The sequence below is a fragment of the Pseudophryne corroboree genome, chromosome 12, assembly GCF_028390025.1.
Source record: "Pseudophryne corroboree isolate aPseCor3 chromosome 12, aPseCor3.hap2, whole genome shotgun sequence".
In the NCBI taxonomy this organism is placed as follows: Eukaryota; Metazoa; Chordata; class Amphibia; order Anura; family Myobatrachidae; genus Pseudophryne; species Pseudophryne corroboree.
In genome coordinates this window covers 127233474-127255645 of record NC_086455.1, presented here as the reverse complement: position 1 = coordinate 127255645, position 22172 = coordinate 127233474, and the positions used below count along the sequence as shown (strand labels likewise).

Here is a 22172-nt window from a genome sequence, read left to right as displayed (position 1 = left end):
TTGGGTCCAGCAGAAATAGGAATGTTTGATAAGCAGCTTCTCTTGGCTGCAGGGAAGAATAGTACCTCTGTTTGTTTTTTTCTAAATTTGAGGTTGCAAGGAGACATCCAAGATGAGATGATAGTCTGCAATGCAAGCCAGCTTAGAAATATTATACATATATTTTCATCTTTGTGTTTATTTTTTCAGATTCCCCCCTCCACCTTTCCCCCCCCTCCCTCAACAATCACTTGTGCCGTTGGTGTAATTTATGCAGAACCGTAGGGAGATAGCTACTGGTTTTTGATGCCTAAAATGTGGTCCTCACGACAGCTTCAACAGTATAGGTTTCCAGGATATCCATGCTTAGGAACAGGTGACATAATTAGTACCTCGTCAGTTTCATTATACCAACTGTGCACAAGCAGGGATGTCCCCAAAACCTGGACTGTTGGGGTGCCTTGAGGACCACATTTTGGAACCACTGGCCTAAAAAAAACACCGGTCTGAATATTTTAGTCATTTTTGGTTTTAATATAATACTGAAGCTACCAAAGAGGTTTAACATGCAGACAAAAGACTCACTGCAGATATGTCAACCTTAAAATATTTCATTAGCATACAAAAAAACTCCTAAAAGAACCAGGCACACTGGAGATCTATTTATATAATATAGTTGTACACCCTTATTAATTACAGTAGTTCATATTAAACAAATTTAGATGGATCCTTATTCAGTTCATGGCAGGTGGTACTGCTGCGGACTAGGCAGAATTGTACACCAGCATGGAAAAAGAATAGTCCTGCTATAGTACAGTGACCACTAATAAATATCAGCCCGCTGAAATAGGACGATTTCGTCTTTGATTATGCAAAAACCTTAAATGACATTATTTTGTGTCATTTATCATCTTAAAATATTTTTGCCATTGTATATATGTTTACGTTAACTAGATGTCTTTTATATGATAAGGAAGCCTTTGTCTGCTCTGCAACTAGATTCACCTTAATATAATAATATGAATTGTGCCGCCCAGCTGAAGGGCAAAATATAGTCCCTGTCATTATCCTGAGAGGTCGCTGTCATTATCCTGAGAGGTCACTGCATTCTCATCAATGTTGTTTTCTGGCTCAGTACATTTACTTGTTAATGATTATGTTCAGAAGTAATTTAATATTATTCTTAGAGTTGTGCTGGAATTACTAAGTGAGCTTAATTTCCAGTTATTCCATATAAGTGAGTTGAGCTCACCGTAATACATATAAATCCACGTGACACTGTTTGTGGCACACAATTTAGACATTAGAATAGCATCTGTGTCTTGTTAAACTAAATGTTGCTTTAATTGGTGCAGTCTAGAGGGCTGCTGCAAAAAGGGAATGCTTCCAAATTTTGATTGAACTTTTCCTGCAGATTAAAAATGTATATTGCCAGAAGTGATTTGCTGAGATGATAAACCAATAAAAAAAAATGTACGTCGGTGAAAATGAGCGTTTCATTTGCCCTTCGTGTGCAGAATATATTAGTTCTACCTATTCTCTGGTTCTAATAAACAAAGATCAGATGGTTTCCATTATGTCGGATCAAGTAAAGACTTGAACCACATATTTATTACTAAGTGTTGAAGTAGAAACCAGTGTAATTGAATAAATATGCTGTTTCTGCATATACATTATAACTATATTACGTTATATTTGTGAATATATGGATGTTTATATATTGTGTACATGGGCAGACTAGCTGAGCCAAGTGGTTCTTATCTGCCGTCATATTCTGTTTCTGTATTCTTGACTTCTCCCGTTTGGAAACTTGTGGAACAGCACTTAAAGGCTCAGTTAATTTGCCGGCTGGCGGGATCCCGGCGGTCAGGATACCGACGCCGGAATCCCAACAGCCGACAATGCCGACAGCCGGAATCCCACTGCACAGGAGTTAATCCCACTCGTGTGAATAGAGCCTGTGGCAAGCCCACAGGATGGCGAGCGCAGCAAGCCTGTACGGATACTCTTTGCGCTCGCCCCTCTGCCGGCATACTGGTGGCCGGTATGCCGCTGTCGGTATACTTCTACCCTAACCCTTATTGTATATTTAGTTTTTCATATTTTTTCTGTTAACTTATTATTATTATTATTATTATTATTATTATTATTATTACTACCACATAATGCAGTACTTAGGGGTGAAATATATAGCAGTCCATTCAGACAAGTACATAACATTACAAAGTACATATTTACAGTTCTCCGCTGACATAATTACGGAGGGCTTATAAATAGCAATGGGCCCTGCACGCAGAAGGTTCCATAAAAAGTCCATATGGATGGAAATAGAGAGAGATAGGGCATTGTGCGATACATGATAATACTTTATATCCCAATTGTATTTGCAGTGAGACCCCCACCCAATATTAATATAACAGGCCTGCATATTGTATCATGAGACATTATGTATTGATGCAGACTGTAGGACAGGCACGTCAAACTCAAAATCCCAACTGTGGCGAATTACAAAGGTCTAAAGGTCCATACACACTTAACAATATAATAAGCGACGTCGCTCATTTTCCCCCTCCTTGAGCGACGTCGCTCATTATATCGTTAAGTGTGTATGCCGCCAGCGACGACCAATGCGCGGCCCCGGGGGTCGGCAACGATCGTCGCTGTCGGTAGGGCATGCATGAAGGATGTGGACTGTCGTCCACGACCTTCATGCAGGGCTGGCGGGGGCGTGACGTCACTGAGCGATTATGAGCGGTCATATCGCTCAGTGCGTACAGGCGGCCGCCGACCGGCTGGCCCGGGAGGGGGAGACGTTAGACGATGTCGCTCACAGAGCGACATCGTCTAATGTGTATGGGCCTTTAGTCTTGTGTGCGCCGCAAGAAAAATAGTTTGTTTATTTACTTATATTTATTTATACATGCATACATATACTGTACATACATGCATGTACATACACACATACACACACACACACACACACAGGTCGAGTGTCCCTTATCCAAAATGGTTGGGACAAGAAGCATTTTGGATAACGGATTATTCTGTATTTTGGAATAATATTCTTTTTATGCCCCCCACTATAGTGCCAGTTACACACACAATGTCTCGCAGCATAGTGCCAGTTACACATAATGTCTCGCAGCATAGTGCCAGTTACACACAATGTCTCACAGTATAGTGCCAGTTACACATAATGTCTCGCAGTATAGTGCCAGTTACACACACAATGTCTCGCAGCATAGTGCCAGTTACTCATAATGTCTCGCAGTATTGTGCCAGTTACACATAATGTCTCGCAGTATAGTGCCAGTTACACATAATGTCCCGCAGTATAGTGCCAGTTACACATAATGTCTCGCAGTATAGTGCCAGTTACACACAATGTCTCGCAGTATAGTGCCAGTTACACACAATGTCTCGCAGTATAGTGCCAGTTACACATAATGTCTCGCAGGATAGTGCCAGATACACATAATATCTCGCAGTATAGTGCCAGTTACACATAATGTCTCGCAGCATGGTGCCAGTTACACATAATGTCTCGCAGCATGGTGCCAGTTACACATAATGTCTCGCAGCATAGTGCCAGTTACACATAATGTCTCGCAGCATAGTGCCAGTTACACACAATGTCTCGCAGTATAGTGCCAGTTACACATAATGTCTCGCAGTATAGTGCCAGTTACACATAATGTCTCGCAGTATAGTGCCAGTTACACATAATGTCTCGCAGTATAGTGCCAGTTACACATAATGTCTCGCAGTATAGTGCCAGTTACACATAATGTCTCGCAGTATAGTGCCAGTTACACATAATGTCTCGCAGGATAGTGCCAGATACACATAATATCTCGCAGTATAGTGCCAGTTACACATAATGTCTCGCAGCATGGTGCCAGTTACACATAATGTCTCGCAGCATGGTGCCAGTTACACATAATGTCTCGCAGCATAGTGCCAGTTACACATAATGTCTCGCAGTATGGTGCCAGTTACACACAATGTATCGCAGTATAGTGCCAGGTACACATAATGTCTCGCAGTATAGTGCCAGTTACACATAATGTCTCGCAGTATAGTGCCAGTTACACATAATGTCTCGCAGTATAGTGCCAGTTACACACAATGTCTCGCAGTATAGTGCCAGTTACACACAATGTCTCGCAGTATAGTGCCAGTTACACACAATGTCTCGCAGTATAGTGCCAGTTACACATAATGTCTCGCAGGATAGTGCCAGATACACATAATGTCTCGCAGTATAGTGCCAGTTACACATAATGTCTCGCAGTATAGTGCCAGTTACACATAATGTCTTGCAGTATAGTGCCAGTTACACACAATGTCTCGCAGTATAGTGCCAGTTACACATAATGTCTCGCAGTATAGTGCCAGTTACACACAATATCTCGCAGTATAGTGCCAGTTACACATAATGTCTCGCAGGATAGTGCCAGATACACATAATATCTCGCAGTATAGTGCCAGTTACACATAATGTCTCGCAGCATGGTGCCAGTTACACATAATGTCTCGCAGCATGGTGCCAGTTACACATAATGTCTCGCAGCATAGTGCCAGTTACACATAATGTCTCGCAGTATGGTGCCAGTTACACACAATGTCTCGCAGCATAGTGCCAGGTACACATAATGTCTCGCAGTATAGTGCCAGTTACACATAATGTCTCGCAGTATAGTGCCAGTTACACATAATGTCTCGCAGTATAGTGCCAGTTACACACAATGTCTCGCAGTATAGTGCCAGTTACACACAATGTCTCGCAGTATAGTGCCAGTTACACACAATGTCTCGCAGTATAGTGCCAGTTACACATAATGTCTCGCAGGATAGTGCCAGATACACATAATGTCTCGCAGGATAGTGCCAGATACACATAATGTCTCGCAGTATAGTGCCAGTTACACACAATGTCTCGCAGTATAGTGCCAGTTACACACAATGTCTCGCAGTATAGTGCCAGTTACACACAATGTCTCGCAGTATAGTGCCAGTTACACATAATGTCTCGCAGTATAGTGCCAGTTACACATAATGTCTCGCAGTAGAGTGCCAGTTACACATAATGTCTCGCAGGATAGTGCCAGATACACATAATGTCTCGTAGGATAGTGCCAGATACACATAATGTCTCATAGGATAGTGCCAGATACACATAATGTCTCGTAGTATAGTGCCAGATACACATAATGTCTCGTAGTATAGTGCCAGATACACATAATGTCTCGTAGTATAGTGCCAGATACACATAATGTCTCGTAGTATAGTGCCAGTTACACATAATGTCTCGTAGTATAGTGCCAGTTACACATAATGTCTCGTAGTATAGTGCCAGTTACACATAATGTCTCACAGTGTAGTGCCAGTTACACATAATGTCTCGCAGTATAGTGCCAGATACACATAATGTCTCGCAGGATAGTGCCAGATACACATAATGTCTCGCAGTATAGTGCCAGTTTCACACAATGTCTCGCAGGATAGTGCCAGTTACACATAATGTCTCGCAGGATAGTGCCAGTTACACATAATGTCTCGCAGGATAGTGCCAGATACACATAATGTCTCGCAGTATAGTGCCAGTTTCACACAATGTCTCGCAGGATAGTGCCAGTTACACATAATGTCTCGCAGGATAGTGCCAGTTACACATAATGTCTCGCAGGATAGTGCCAGTTACACATAATGTCTCGCAGTATAGTGCCAGTTACACATAATGTCTCGCAGTATAGTGCCAGTTACACATAATGTCTCGCAGGATATTGCCAGATAAACATAATGTCTCGCAGTATAGTGCCAGATGCACATAATGTCTCGCAGTATAGTGCCAGTTACACACAATGTCTCGCAGTATAGTGCCAGTTACACATAATGTCACCCAGGATAGTGCCTGATACACATAATACCCCCATTGCACCCCCCCATGTCCTGTGCAGCATGCCCCAGAGACTTACATTAGCAGGATGCTTCTTCATGGGCATGCTGCATCAGGGGTAATGGCTTCAGCTGTAAGGGCTCTGGAGGTAAGGGTTCCGGCTGTCTGTTAGGGCTCCGCGCTGGCTGCTTCACACAGCTGCTGGCCATGACCCGGTTTATGGGTGCCGATGGGCGGTACAGACAGCAGGGCAATGTAACTGAGGACGGACAGTGGATAACGCCAGGGACAGAGTTCCGCCCCAAGTTAACCCCTGCCAATGGGCCGCCAAAGGATGCTGTAGGGTTCGCGGGTTTGACACCCCTGCTGTAGGAGCACAGTATAACAGTACAGGCAGATGGCTCTTGTAGCAGTTGGTGCCACTTCATCCATGGTACACAGTGTCACCGTTCACATACACAGCTGTTTTGTGGGCAGACCCTATATATTGAGATTACAGTCTGTACCTTCTAGGGACATCACTGAGCCACAAGATGCTACAATATGTTCCTGGCTCCTAGTAAAGTGATATGTTGGATTTTCACGATTACTGTTGAAGTCCACAAAGTCTGCTTCCACTGTGTGTACATGAGGAATTCATTCCTGTAGAATAACTGCACAGTGGCACTTGTTCCACAGAGGTACAGCACAATATGCTGGGTAAGCAATGAGATTGTGCATGGTGCGAATGACAGTGGGTGGTGCGTGTCAGGTTAGTATATCGCAGAATAGTGGGGGGGTGTTTCTTCGCTATCAATATAGTAAGATAATAAACATTTATGATCATATAGATGAAGTTAATGGTTATATCCGTAATAAAGACCTTTGCTAGTGAAACCTATTTTACAGTCTGGCAGAGTTAAATTGTATTTACTTATAAGCAGTTATACTTTGCCCTTTACTGTATTTAGTAGACCTCCAGAATAGTGATCTATGAAGACTGTGCAGACCACTGGTTGAAGCAGAGCTGAACATCTGCCAGTTTGGAACCAAACATGTACACACACAGACTACACTCATTTATACTTTTCAGTCACATCTCAACTTGTGGCTGATGGGACGTAAGTGAGTGGTAACAAAGCTTTCTCATGTAGTCAGTGATGTGTGAGGGCGCGTCAACGGAGTTAGGTGCTATTCAGTTTGCCGGAGGCTGTATTTATTGCACCAATGTTATGGCTGGTGAAAGTGCGCCTGGATGATGACCGGTAACAAACCAGGTGTATGTATTGGGACTCCATTGTTCACCTTAACCTTTGTTCTCACAGTGACCTATAAACAAATAAGAGTAATACCTTTGTTTAAAAAACAACACAAAAAGAACTCTAGAATATCCATAAATTTTGAAGAAATGTCAATACAGGCTTCCTAATAATTATAGCTTTGTACACTGACTTTTTGTTTTGTTTGTTTCCAGAAATTGTGGATGGCAATGCTAAAATGACCCTAGGAATGATATGGACGATTATCCTCCGTTTTGCAATTCAAGACATTTCTGTTGAAGGTGATTTTTATTTTTTAATGCATGTTAGAATAGCTAGCGCCAATATTTTTTCTCCATAGAGTACTGAGCAATAACAGCCAAAGTTCCCTGCAGTTTGCACAGCGAGACGTTCCAACAGAATCTGGGGCGTAATTGAACCCGTCTCATGGAAGGGGAAGTTTGGATTGAATCAAATAAAAACAGAAACCAGCGCTGTGGTGTTTTTCTAATAAATGTTGGATGCATACAAAAAATTATATACAGTTTATTTGGAAAATTGATTAAACAATCATAGACTAGAACATAGATATGTACTGTATGTGTGTGTGTGTATGTATGTATATATTTATATATATATATATATATATATATGTGTGTGTGTGTGTGTGTGTGTGTATATATATATATATATGTGTGTGTGTGTGTGTGTGTGTGTGTGTGTATATATATTTTATACACACACATATTATATTTTATACACAGCCGGATCCCGGACTTCCATTAGGACATTATCTCATATTGCGTGGAACTACCCAAAATTTGTGAATGAGTGTCCCATCAGAGTTCCTTGAAGCAATCCTGTGCAGAATCTGGTGGGTAGAATGAATCCACTAGATATCCATATACAATAGTTGATGGTTTTCCAGGTATGTAGGAGAAAAGCAAGCAGTAGTCCAGTACCACGGTGTAATGAGTCCTTATCTGTATCCAGTACGGCTGTAATAAGCAGGGGTCCAAGAGTCAATGTGGGATAAAAGCCGTAACGCGTTTCCCTGGGCAAGTGAACCCAGCTTTAACAGAGGTGTGATGGATCCAGAGAGAGACTTATTACACCATGGCAATGGACTACTTCTTCTTTTCTCCTACATACCTGGAAATCAACTATTGTATATGGATACCTAGTGGATTTATTCTACCTACCATCATCTACACAGAATTTCTTCAAGGAACTTTGATGGAACACTCATCAACAAATCATGGGTAATTCCATGCAATATACCATATATGGGTCTATTTACTAAGCTTTGGATGGAGATAAAGTATCATCCAATCAGCTCCCAACTGCCATGTCATTGGCTAGGCTTTAAAAATGACAGGAGCTGGTTGGCTGGTATATTATCTCCATCCCTGGCTTAGTAAATAGACCCCATAGTGATTTACCATTGGAGATAATGTCCTAGTGAAAGTCCTTTATGTCCTAGTCTATGATTGTTTTATCAATTTTCCTAATATTTCTCTATCGTCCTAGTGGATGCTGGGGTTCCTGAAAGGACCATGGGGAATAGCGGCTCCGCAGGAGACAGGGCACAAAAAGTAAAGCTTTAGGATCAGGTGGTGTGCACTGGCTCCTCCCCCTATGACCCTCCTCCAAGCCTCAGTTAGATTTTTGTGCCCGGCCGAGAAGGGTGCAATCTAGGTGGCTCTCCTAAAGAGCTGCTTAGAAAAGTTTAGCTTAGGTTTTTTATTTTACAGTGAGTCCTGCTGGCAACAGGATCACTGCAACGAGGGACTTAGGGGAGAAGAAGTGAACTCACCTGCGTGCAGGATGGATTGGCTTCTTTGGCTACTGGACATTAGCTCCAGAGGGACGATCACAGGTACAGCCTGGATGGTCACCGGAGCCTCGCCGCCGGCCCCCTTGCAGATGCTGAAACAAGAAGAAGGTCCAGAATCGGCGGCATGAAGACTCCTCAGTCTTCTTAAGGTAGCGCACAGCACTGCAGCTGTGCGCAATTTCCTCTCAGCACACTTCACACGGCAGTCACTGAGGGTGCAGGGCGCTGGGAGGGGGGCGCCCTGGGAGGCAATGAAAACCTATTTTTGGCTAAAAATACCTCACATATAGCCTCCGGGGGCTATATGGAGATATTTAACCCCTGCCAGAATCCGTTAAGAGCGGGAGACGAGGCCGCCGAAAAAGGGGCGGGGCCTATCTCCTCAGCACAAAGCGCCATTTTCCCTCACAGAAAGGCTGGAGGGAAGGCTCCCAGGCTCTCCCCTGCACTGCACTACAGAAACAGGGTTAAAACAGAGAGGGGGGGCACTAATTTGGCGTTAGAAATATATAAAAAAGATGCTATAAGGGAAAACACTTATATAAGGTTGTCCCTATATAATTATAGCGTTTTTGGTGTGTGCTGGCAAACTCTCCCTCTGTCTCTCCAAAGGGCTGGTAGGTCCTGTCCTCTATCAGAGCATTCCCTGTGTGTGTGCTGTGTGTCGGTACGTGTGTGTCGACATGTATGAGGACGATGTTGGTGAGGAGGCGGAGCAATTGCCTGTAATGGTGATGTCACTCTCTAGGGAGTCGACACCGGAATGGATGGCTTATTTAGGGAATTACGTGATAATGTCAACACGCGCCAAGGTCGGTTGACGACATGAGACGGCCGACAAACAATTAGTACCGGTCCAGACGTCTCAAAAACACCGTCAGGGGTTTTAAAACGCCCGTTTACTTTAGTCGGTCGACACAGACACAGACAGGGACACTGAATCCAGTGTCGACGGTGAATAAACAAACGTATTCCTTATTAGGGCCACACGTTAAGGGCAATGAAGGAGGTGTTACATATTTCTGATACTACAAGTACCACAAAAGAGGGTATTATGTGGGATGTGAAAAAACTACCGTAGTTTTTCCTGAATCAGATAAATTAAATGAAGTGTGTGATGATGCGTGGGTTCCCCCCGATAGAAAATATGGGCGGTATACCCTTTCCCGCCAGAAGTTAGGGCGCGTTGGGAAACACCCCTTAGGGTGGATAAGGCGCTCACACGCTTATCAGATATCATAAAAAGTATATACACACATACTGGTGTTATACTGCGACCAGCGATCGCCTCAGCCTGGATGTGCAGAGCTGGGGTGGCTTGGTCGGATTCCCTGACTAAAAATATTGATACCCTTGACAGGGACAGTATTTTATTGACTATAGAGCATTTAAAGGATGCATTTCTATATATGCGAGATGCACAGAGGGATATTTGCACTCTGGCATCAAGAGTAAGTGCGATGTCCATATCTGCCAGAAGATGTTTATGGACACGACAGTGGTCAGGTGATGCAGATTCCAAACGGCACAAAGGTGTATTGCCGTATAAAGGAAGAGGAGTTATTTGGGGTCGGTCCATCGGACCTGGTGGCCACGGCAACTGCTGGAAAATCCACCGTTTTTACCCTAAGTCACATCTCTGCAGAAAAAGACACCGTCTTTTCAGCTTCAGTCCTTTCGTCCCTATAAGAGTCATATCTGCCCAGGGATAGAGGAAAGGGAAGAAGACTGCAGCAGGCAGCCCATTCCCAGGAACAGAAGCGTTCCACCGCTTCTGACAAGCTCTCAGCATGACGCTGAGACCGTACAGGACCCCTGGATCCTACAAGTAGTATCCCAGGGGTACAGATTGGAATGTCGAGACGTTTCCCCTGCGCAGGCTCCTGAAGTCTGCTTTACCAAGGTCTCCCTCCGACAAGGAGGCAGTATGGGAAACAATTCACGAGCTGTATTCCCAGCAGGTGATAATTAAATTACCCCTCCTACAACAAGAAAAGGGGTATTATTCCACACTATATTGTGGTACTGAAGCCAGAAGGCTAGGTGAGACCTATTCTAAATCTAAAAAAATTTGAACACTTACAAAGGTTCAAATCAAGATGGAGTCACTCAGAGCAGTGATAACGAACCGGGAAGAAGGGGACTATCTGGTGTCCCGAGACATCAGGGATGCTTACCTCCATGTCCCAAATTTGCCCTTATCACTAAGGGTACCTCAGGTTCGTGGTACAGAACTGTCACTATCAGTTTCAGACGCTGCCGTTTGGATTGTCCACGGCACCCCGGGTCTTTACCAAGGTAATGGCCGAAATGATGGTTCTTCTTCGAAGAAAAGGCGTCTTAATTATCCCTTACTTGGACGATCTCCTGATAAGGGCAAAGTCCAGGGAACAGTTGGAGGTCGGAGTAGCACTATCTCGGATACTGTTACAACAGCAGGGGTGGATTCTAAATATTCCAAAATCGCAGCTGATCCCGACAACAAGTCTCCTGTGCTTAGGGATGATTCTGGACACAGTCCAGAAAAAGGTGTTTCTCCCGGAAGAGAAAGCCAGGGAGTTATCCGAGCTAGTCAGGAACCTCCTAAAATCAGTGCATCATTGCACAAGGGCCATGGTAAAAAAATGGTGACTTCCTTCGAAGCAATTCCAGTCGGCAGATTTCATGCAAGAACTTTTCAGTGGGATCTGCTGGACAAATGGTCCGGATCGCATCTTCAGATGCATCAGCGGATAACCCTATATCCAAGGACAAGGGTGTCTCTCCTGTGGTGGTTACAGAGTGCTCATCTTCTAGAGGGCCGCAGATTCGGCATTCAGTTTTGGATGTTGGTGACCACGGAGGCCAGCCCGAGAGGCTGGGGAGCAGTCACACAAGGAAAAAATTTCCAGGGAGTGTGATCAAGTCTGGAGACTTTTCTCCACATAAATATAGCTAAGGGTAAATTTATAATGCTCTAAGCTTAGCAAGACCTCTGCTTCAAGGTCAGCCGGTATTGATCCAGTGGGATAAAACATCACGGCAGTCGCCCACGTAAATAGACAGGGCGGCACAAGAAGCAGGAGGGCAGTGGCAAAAACTGCAAGGACTTTTCGCTGGGCGGAAAATCATGTGATAGCACTGTCAGCAGTGTTTTCATTCCGGGAATGGAAACTGGGAAGCAGACTTCCTCAGTAGGCACGACCTCCACCCGGCAGAGTGGGAACTTCATGGGGAAGTTTTCCACATGATTGTAAACCGTTGGGAATTACCAAAGGTGGACATGATGGCGTCCCGTCTGAACAAAAAACGGGACAGGTATTGCGCCAGGTTAAGAGACCCTCAGGCAATAGCTGTGGACATTCTGGTAACACCGTGGGTGTACCAGTCGGTGTATGTGTTCCATCCTCTGCTTTTCATACCTAAGGTACTGAGAATTATAAGACGTAGAGGAGTAAGAACTATACTCATGGCTCCGGATTGGCCAAGAAGGACTTGGTACCCGGAACTTCAAGAGATGCTCACAGAGGACTTATGGCCTCTGCCGCTAAGAAGGGACTTGTTTCAGCAAGTACCATGTCTGTTCCAAGACTTACCGCAGCTGCGTTTGACGGCATGGCGGTGGAACGCCGGATCCTAAGGGAAAAGGCATTCAGGAAGAGGTCATTCCTACCCTGGTCAAAGCCAGAAAGGAGGTGACCGCACAACATTATCACCACATGTGGCGAAAATATGTTGCGTGGTGTGAGGCCAGGAAGGCCCCACGAAGAAATTTCAACTCGGTCGATTCCTGCATTTCCTGCAAACAGGAGTGTCTATGGGCCTCAAATTGGGGTCCATTAAGGTTCAAATTTCGGCCCTGTCGATTTTTCTTCCAGAAAGAATTGGCTTCAGTTCCTGAAGTCCAGAAGTTTGTCAAGGGAGTATTGCATATACAACCCCCTTTTGTGCCTCCAGTGGCACTGTGGGATCTCAACGTAGTTCTGGGATTCCTCAAAACACATTGGTTTAAAACCAGTCAAATCTGTGGATTTGAAGCATCTCACATGAAAAGTGAACATGCTCTTGGACCTGGCCTGGACCAGGCGAGTGTCAAATTGGTGGTTTTTTTCTCAAAAAAGCCCATATCTGTTTGTCCATTCGGACAGGGCAGAGCTGCGGACTCGTCCCCAGTTCTCTCCCTAAGGTGGTGTCAGTGTTTCACCTGAACCAGCTTATTGGGGTGTCTTGCGCCTACTAGGGACTTGGAGGACTCCAAGTTGCTAGATGTGGTCAGGGCCCTGAAAATATAGGTTCCAGGACGGCTGGAGTCAGGAAAACTGACTTGCTGTTATCCTGTATGCACCCAACAAACTGGGTGCTCTTGCTTTTAAGCAGACTTTTGCTAGTTGGATGTGTAATACAATTCAGCTTGCACATTCTGTGGCAGGCCTGCCACAGCCAAAATATGTAAATGCCCATTCCACAAGGAAGGTGGGCTCATCTTGGGCGGCTGCCCGAGGGGTCTCGGCTTTACAACTTTGCCGAGCGGCTATTTAGTCAGGGGCAAACACGTTTGTAAAATCCTACAAATTTGATACCCTGGCTAAGGAGGACCTGGAGTTCTCTCATTCGGTGCTGCAGAGTCATCCGCACTCTCCCGCCCGTTTGGGAGCTTTGGTATAATCCCCATGGTCCTTTCAGGAACCCCAGCATCCACTAGGACGATAGAGAAAATAAGAATTTACTTACCGATAATTCTATTTCTCGGAGTCCGTAGTGGATGCTGGGCGCCCATCCCAAGTGCGGATTATCTGCATTACTTGTACATAGTTACAAAAATCGGGTTATTATTTGTTGTGAGCCATCTTTTCAGAGGCTCCGCTGTTATCATACTGTTAACTGGGTTCAGATCACAGGTTGTACAGTGTGATTGGTGTGGCTGGTATGAGTCTTACCCGGGATTCATAAATCCTTCCTTATTGTGTACGCTCGTCCGGGCACAGTATCCTAACTGAGGCTTGGAGGAGGGTCATAGGGGGAGGAGCCAGTGCACACCACCTGATCCTAAAGCTTTACTTTTTGTGCCCTGTCTCCTGCGGAGCCGCTATTCCCCATGGTCCTTTCAGGAACCCCAGCATCCACTACGGACTCCGAGAAATAGAATTATCGGTAAGTAAATTCTTATTTTTTCTTTAAGAAATGGTAGATGATTTTTTTTTTTTTTTTAATCCGTCCGACATTTATTCGAAAAACACCACAGCGCTGGTTTCTGCTTTTATTTGCTTATTTTTAGATTGGGGTTGACACCCACTACCAGCTAATTCTTGTGACTAGCGTGTTGGGTACCTCTCTTTGCCCTTCAATTGAATCAAAGACTTAATTATAATGCATCTGTCCATAATATGTAACAAAGTGAATAAGCGCTTTTCTTAAAAACCCAAATTTGTGCCTTGAACTACTTCATTATCACAGTAGATGTGCAAATAAATTATTCTTGCACTAAATGCCCAAATTTATCCATCCAAACATGAAGTAAAAATAGTAGCCAAACATAAATAATTTTTCCCCTTTTAAACCATGATTTATCATGGCTACAATACAAGTCCTAAACTGTTCTTAACATATATTTTAAGTAGTGTTAGAGGCCCAACATTTAGCCTAGCAAGACCCCAATCTGTGAAACATTCCGTTTAGTGTACTAAACCAAATTACTGGTCTCCATAGAAACATCTGCCAAAGAAGGACTGTTGCTCTGGTGTCAGAGAAAGACTGCGCCGTACAAGAACGTCAACATACAAAATTTCCATATCAGGTGAGTTGCATGTTAAATGTAATCACTGATGGATCTTGCTGGGAGATGCAGTGTTCACGTGTCTGTGAAACTTTTCTAGGTTTTACAAGGTTATAGTAGTGGTGTTGCTATCCCTCTGCATGATAAGCTATAGGCACACATCATTTCTGTACAGGTTAGGTAGAGGTTTAGCATTTTGTTGAATAATGTATTTAATTTAAATGATAACATATGTTTATGCATGAAAATTTGTCAGTGTTCCTTATGTCGTCTCTAGAACAGTTACTTAATAGTCATCGTTTCGGTTGATTGAAGTTCTGTTGCACTTGAAACTGTTCTTAACCAAATAGCATCTAAACATGTTTTTTTCTAATGTTATGGTTTATATTCAGCATAGTGTTTTCTGTTTTGTCAGATACAATTTTAGTTGATTTGCTTTTCTTTGGTTACATTCCAGCTGGAAAGATGGTCTTGGGTTCTGCGCTCTCATTCATAGGCATCGCCCGGAGCTCATTGACTATGGCAAATTACGGAAGGCAAGTTGAACTGTGAATATTTTGCTGAAAGTCTAAATAATATTTTAACTTCTTGTCTGGCGCAGTCGCATTGGCGTATCTATAATGGGTGCAGTGTGTGCGGTGCACACAGGCCACTGGGTCGAGAGCGGGCCCCCACTGCACACACTGCACCCGTTTCTTCTATACTTACCTTTCCTGCGTCTATCGGCGACTGTCCCCTCCTCTCCCGTAGCCGTCACCACCGCTGCTAGCGTACTGAGCGCTAGAGACTCTGGGACAGTGCCAGAGTCTACAGCGCATGCGCAGGACTCCGCAAAAATGGTGCAGCTGCCATTTTTCGGAGTCCTGCGCATGTGCTGTAGACTCTGGCACTGTGCCAGAGTCTCAGCGCTGAGAGCGCTAGAAGCGGCGGGGACGGCTGCAGGAGAGGAGGGGGTCCACACATGGAGTCTGCACACTGGTCCCCTCATCTCTAGAAACGCTGCTGCGCAGTCGCATGGGATGACACCGCAGCGAGCTGTGCTTTCCTTGACACAACCGTCCGTCCCCCATTATTTGAAGGGAAAATCTGTTCTGCACATATACAGATTAGACCCTTTCCGGACCCCGCCAATGAGGTAGTGATCTGTGACTGCTGACATCACTCCCAATTCTCCCCTCCAGAGCGTCCGTCCTCTGCTGAGTAGTAGTAGCTGGAGGCAGTTGGGGGGGGAAGAAGGGGGGGGGGGGGGGGGTGATGATCAGAACATCGTCCGCACATCTATAGACACTGGGGGGGGGGGAGGGTTGGGGCGATCGATGCTACGAAGAGATTTGTTTTGCCACAGGGTTGGGGGGGGTGGGGGGGACTATAAGCAGAGATGTATTGGATGAGAGTATCTATAGAAAATATTGATTTTATTGCCACTGGTTAAATTAGTCTTTATTATTATTTATTAACAGTTTCTTATATAGCGCAGCAAATTCTGTTGCGCTTTACAATTGGACACAATGACTGGGTAATAAACAAACTTTCATAGAAGAAGGAAGGCCCAGTGGGGACCTTTCGGGTAGGGGGAGGTAATGCAGGTGGGGGATCTGTTAACATGCAGGGGTGGGGGAGGGGGCTAATATAATAATCAGGACATGGCACTGGGAGGGCTAGTCAACCCCTATTTTTTTTCTTTGCTAAAATGTTTAAGTAGGATTTTTAAAATATGTTTTTGACTTTTTTTATTTATTATTATTATTAAAAGTTTATTATATAGCGCAGCATATTCCGTTGCGCTTTACAATTAGAACAACAGTAATAGTACAAAACTGGGTAATAACAGACAGACATAGAGGTAGGAAGGCCCTGCTCGCAAGCTTACAATCTATAGGGAAATAGCATCTATCCTTGTGTATCAATGCCTATCTATTGCATAATGGTCCACCAGATTGCTAGGTTCTTAATGAGTTGTATGATTTGATCACCCAGCAATGTTGGCCAAGGGTCAGGAGGGTGTGAGAGTAAAGAAAGACAAGATGTGTGATGTTGTGTACTGTACAGAGAGGGTGTAATTAGATAGGGAAGCACTGAAGGTTATGTGGGTGGGTCTGGAATTTGATAGACTTGTCTGAAGAGGTGAGTTTTCAGGGAACATTTAAAGGTTTGGAGACTAGAGGCGAGTCTTATTGTACATGAGAGGGCATTCCACAGAGTGGGTGAAGCCCGGATAAAGTCCTGTAATTTTGAATGTGAACAAGTAATACATGTAGATGAGAGACGCAGATCTTGTGCAGAGCGGAGAGATCGGGTAGGGAGATATTTTGAGATGAGTGAAGAGATGTATGTTGGTGCAGTTTGTGTAATAGCCTTGTATGCAATTTTATATGTAATATGTTCGAATACTGGTAACCAAATGGAGGGACTGACAGAGCAGATCTGCAGACGATGAACGTCTGGCAAGGAAGATTAGCCTCGCAGCTGCATTCAAAATGGATTGTAGTGGTGAGAGCCTATGTTTGGGAAGACCGGTCAGGAGACTATTACAATAATCAATGCGGGAGATAATGAGATAATGGATTAGAGTTTTTGCTGTGTCTTGTGTAAGATATGGTCATATTTTGGATATGTTTCTTACATGTATGTAACATGATCTTGAGACAGATTGAATGTGGGGAACAAAGGACCGTTCAGAATCAAGAATGACACCTAGGCAGCGAGCTTGTGGGGTAGGGAAGATTGCTGAGTTCTCAACAGTGATAGAGATATCAGGTTGGTAACTACTATTGGCCGGTGGAAATATAATTAATTCTGTTTTGGAAATATTAAGTTTGAGGTGGCGAGATGTCATCCAAGATGAAATGGCAGGCATTCAGTGACACGACTCAATACAGATGGTGACAAATCTGGGCAGGATAGGTAGATTTGAGTATCATCTGCATATAGATGGTACTGAAATCCGAAAGAGTTGATTAGTTTGCCAAGAGATGTGGTATAGATAGAGAAAAGCAGAGGCTCTAAGACTGAGCCTTGTGGTACTCCCAACTGAGAGAGGTAGCGAAGAGGAAGTGGAATCAGAGAAACGAACAGTGAAGGAGCGATTAGATAAGTAGGAGGAGAATCAAGAAAGGGCTGTGTCTTGAAGACCTAGGGATTGTAGTGTTTGTTTGAGAAGAGAGTGGTCAACGGTGTCAAAAGCAGCAGAGAGATCAAGGAGAATAAGTAGTGAGTAATGGCCTTTAGATTTAGCAGTGACCAAATCATTCACTACTTTAGTTAGTGTTGTCTCTGTGGAGTGTTGGGCATGAAATCCTGACTGAAGTGGGTCCAGAAACTGTGACTACCGGGACGGTAGTTTGAGAGATAGGGTCAGAGTTTTGTTTTTTTCAGAATGGGAGTAATCACTGCACGCTTGTACAGAGAATGAAAGATACCAGTAGATAAAGAGTTTACAGATTTTAGTTAAGGTTGGGACGAGCACAGCAGAAAGAACTTTACTAATTTGTGAGGGTATAGAGTCAAGGGGAGAGGTAGTAGAGTAGGCATATAAGAAGAGTGCAGATACTTCATCTTCATTTGTAGGATCAAATGAAGAGAAGGTGTTAGAGGGTTCAGGAAGGGAATAGAGCAGGTCACCGGCTGTGGAAGAGCATACCATTTCATTTTGGATCTTATCAATCTTGTCCTTGAAATAGGAAGCAAGATCTTGCGCACTGATAGTGGCTGGTGGGTTGGGTGAGGGAGGGACAAGAAGTGATTTAAATGTATTAAAAAGTCGCTTGGGGTTAGGCTTGAGCAGAGATGAGTGATTGGAAATATGTTTGTTTGGCAGTGTCCAGAGCATTACGATAAGTGTGGTACACTGTCTTATATGTGAGAAAGTCACTTGAACTACAAGATTTATGCCACTGGTGTTCTACTTTAAGTGAGAGTTTGTGTAGGTGTCTTGTGTATTTAGAGTGCCTCGGTTGACATCTAAGTTGACGTGGAGTGTGATGGGTAGCCAGAGCCACTTCGAGTGCGGTTTCTAGAGTTTGGTTAAGGTGTGATACAGCAGTCTCAGGAGAGGTGAATATAGAAATTGGTGAGAGCAGTGGTTGCAGTGAGGTAGATAGTTGTTGAAAATTAATAGCGTTAATATTTCTGCGGGCTAGAGGCGGCTTGGTAGACTTCAGGGACCTTGAGTTTGAAGTAATGGAGGAGAGCATGCAGGTGATAAGGTTGTGATCTGAGAGAGGGAAAGGAATGTTAGTGAGTTCAGAAACAGAGCATAGTCTGGTGAATACAAGATCAAGGCAGTGGCCCTCCTGAAGAGTAGGGGAATTTAAATACTTAAATTATTTGTCATTTTGGGGGGAAAATAACCAGAAATTTAGTGGTTAAAGAGCACCACATTCTAAGTTTTACCTGGACGTCACTGTGGCTGTGAATTCTTCACTTTTGCAAATATTTTAGTGTTTTCTATAGAATTGTCAGATGCCTTGGATACCATAAACAGCTGAAAGTTGAAAGCATTGGAGATTTTAACGTGGACAGATAATGCTAGGGGGGGAGGAGGGGGGGGGGCTGTTACAGGGAATTTACTGTTAGGTTCAAAAGAAATTTACTTTTTAAAACAAACTGAATCTTCTCTGTAAAAAAGTTTGATTTATTATCATTATCTGCTGTAACACGAAAAGTAACAAAGCCACCCATAAAACCACCAGTATACTCAAACCCACCCATAAAACCACCGGTACACTCCAAACAGAAGTATTTCTTTTAAAACACTGTAAAAAGAATAGCATTTATGTTATACTACTTATGCTACTTTTCAAACCATAGATTTATCTACATGACATTGGATTGAAAACAGAGGTTACATTTTGTGAAAAAGAGCCTCATTTTTATTTAGTAATTTGGGTTATTATTATTTTTATTATTATAAAAAAAAACACATTTTTTTATAAACTCAAGTGAATTGTGTATTTTTTGTTTGTTTGTAAACACCTCCTCTTACTTTATTTGTAGGATGACCCCTACACAAATCTGAACACCGCATTCGATGTTGCTGAGAGGTTCCTAGACATTCCTAAGATGTTGGATGCGGAAGGTAAATTTTTCTCTTAGAAGTCCGTTTATATTTTCCCTTGCATCCCCTTCACTGTCGGGGTACCGCAGAGTGTAGGAAAACCATGTATGATCTAGACATGTGAGAAGCAGATTCTCCCATGGGATCAGTACGAGATCCCGGCGGTCAGGAGACCGACGCTGCGAGCCCGACAGCCTGGATACCGGCGGCGGGCGCAGCGTGTCCCCTTGCGGGCTCACTGCGCTCCCCATGCTTCGGGCCACAGGTTTCTATTACCCTCCGGGTGGTGGCATGGACCACCACCCAAGTGGGGGAAACCAGCCGGCGGTCAGGACTCCGACCGCTGGTATTTCAGCTGGTGTCGGGATTCCTGCGTCTGTATCATGATCGCTAGGATCCCGACCGGCGGTTAATTTACTGCCTCCCTTCCCCCCATGTATACTCAGGTTAATGGTGTTACTGTAGCTTCCTATTGTTTGTTTTTGAGAGCCATCCGTGTCAGGTTAGTTCCCGAGACTTATTTCTGTTGGAATTAGCATAGTTTAAGATATTCAGTGCTTTACAATTTCTTAAAATTTTGGCAATCGCATATTATGCATCTATATTAAATGTGAGCGGATTGCAGGGATATGGGAGGGTATAGATGATGCTGGCATTAAGTTGCATAACGTAGACAGACAGAGGCTGATGATCAGGTTCATTCTCTTATGGGCATGGAGCAATTTCATGTGAAGAGCAGTTGTCCTACTAAACTTCCTATTAGTCCGGGTGCAGCCGTCTTTTCTGGTGCAGGTGCCATATCAGCTACCTTAGATGGCTGCCAGAGAAAGAGACGGTAGGGGTGTAGCTTATCTATGTGATAGTAGAATAACACTGTTGCAGCCCGCAGCTATCACGCTGAGAATCGTACCAGGATCTTGGTGTGCAGCTTTTATGGATCTGAGCATTTACCAGTTGCATAGAGTAGGCATCTCCTCTGACAACCACTTTTTCTGGGACTTGCAGATCTGTAAAGTGTATTTTCTGATTTATTTGCCGAATAGCAGACTGGCAGTGCGGAATTTTATTAGTTTGTGGCACAACCGTGTATATAAGAAATTGGGATACAGTCATATAGGTTGTAAAATTAGTAACCAATGTGGGATTGGATGCATCTGGTTACGTGCACTGCATATTGCAGAAACAACAGCTGGGCACTCCTTTCTTAAGGTTACACCTGCAAAGGGCATAGAATGTCAGACCAGTGGTCTGTCCTTCTACAGGTTTACTTCTTTCAGATGGTTCTTACTGCTGCTTCTGGTGGATCTACGCCAGCAACGTTGATCCTATAGTAACAGAGCAGCGGTGATCAACTGTAGTGCTGTGTGTAGGCTCACACGAACCAGCCAGACAAGAACCACAACCTCCGGCAGAAATTTGCCTGTCTGATGCTAGGGGTCTGATTTGGATTGCTGGTTACTATCCTAATCTTAAACCCCTGAGTCCCTGGAAGTGGTATTTTACCCCCCCTCCCCCCCCTTCCCCAGTCATTCGTATACCAATGGGTAAGGTCTTACAGATTGGATGCTATGGTTGGGATTGTGCCCTGGGGAAAATAAGGGAGAGACAAATGCTCGGGATACATTTGTGGGGATTGACTGCTTTTGGGCTTTAGTACCACTGGTCTGTTGGAAGCTTATAAGGGGGAGAACATGTAAAAACTGCAAAGCGGATAAGTGAAAAGGTGGCACAGTGGAGAACTGTGGTAAAGCACAATGGGTAAACCGTTTGTGGCTTTGTCTTGTTAGAAGGAATCACAGGTGTCCTTGATCTTTATTGATGCACCTCTGGCACCCCGCTTTCGTCATATAAATGGACAAGAACATTTATGAGTTTTAAACTGGGCACAGGCAGCGATTAACCGCACTAAACACAACCACGTCATGTTCTTTCTGCTTTGTGTATTCCGCTCCCCATTTCATGGAATGACTTACTGAAGTGACAGAGCCAATAGCTCAGCCATTCCCAAACTCCGTCCTCAAGGCACACCAGGTTTAGTGATATCCATGCTTAACCACAGGTGACTTAATTAGTACCTTAATTACTTTGCTTAACCATCTGTGCTGAAGCCTTGATATCACAAAAACCTGCACTGTTAGGGGTATATTTACTAAAGTGCACGTTTTTAGAAATTGTTATGTTGCCCACAACAACCAATCAGATTCAAGCTATTATCTTCTAAATTGTGCTAGATAAATGATAAGTAGAATCTGATTGGTTGCTATGGGCAACACCTTCAGTTCTAAGGCCACAGATGTAGCCATGTGATGGTGCGGCAAGTGTACCCAGCGACTGTTTGTGCGTGCGTGCATACACACGCACACACCATTAAAGCCTATGGAGCGAATGCCCGCTGCGATCAGTTGCAGTGC

The 22172-nt window shown here is 44.0% G+C and overlaps 1 protein-coding gene across 5 annotated transcripts in view; it reads left to right on the top strand.

Annotated features, from left to right (window-relative positions):
• ACTN1 (actinin alpha 1) overlaps positions 1-22172 on the top strand; it is a 95387-nt gene that overhangs the window by 3569 nt on the left and 69646 nt on the right. For all 5 annotated transcript variants that reach the window (XM_063948005.1, XM_063948004.1, XM_063948002.1 and 2 more), the window contains exons 3-6: positions 7332-7418; positions 14639-14726; positions 15163-15241; positions 19701-19782. In XM_063948005.1, the coding sequence (XP_063804075.1) occupies positions 7332-7418; positions 14639-14726; positions 15163-15241; positions 19701-19782 (336 nt within the window). The remainder of the gene's footprint in view (positions 1-7331; positions 7419-14638; positions 14727-15162; positions 15242-19700; positions 19783-22172) is intronic.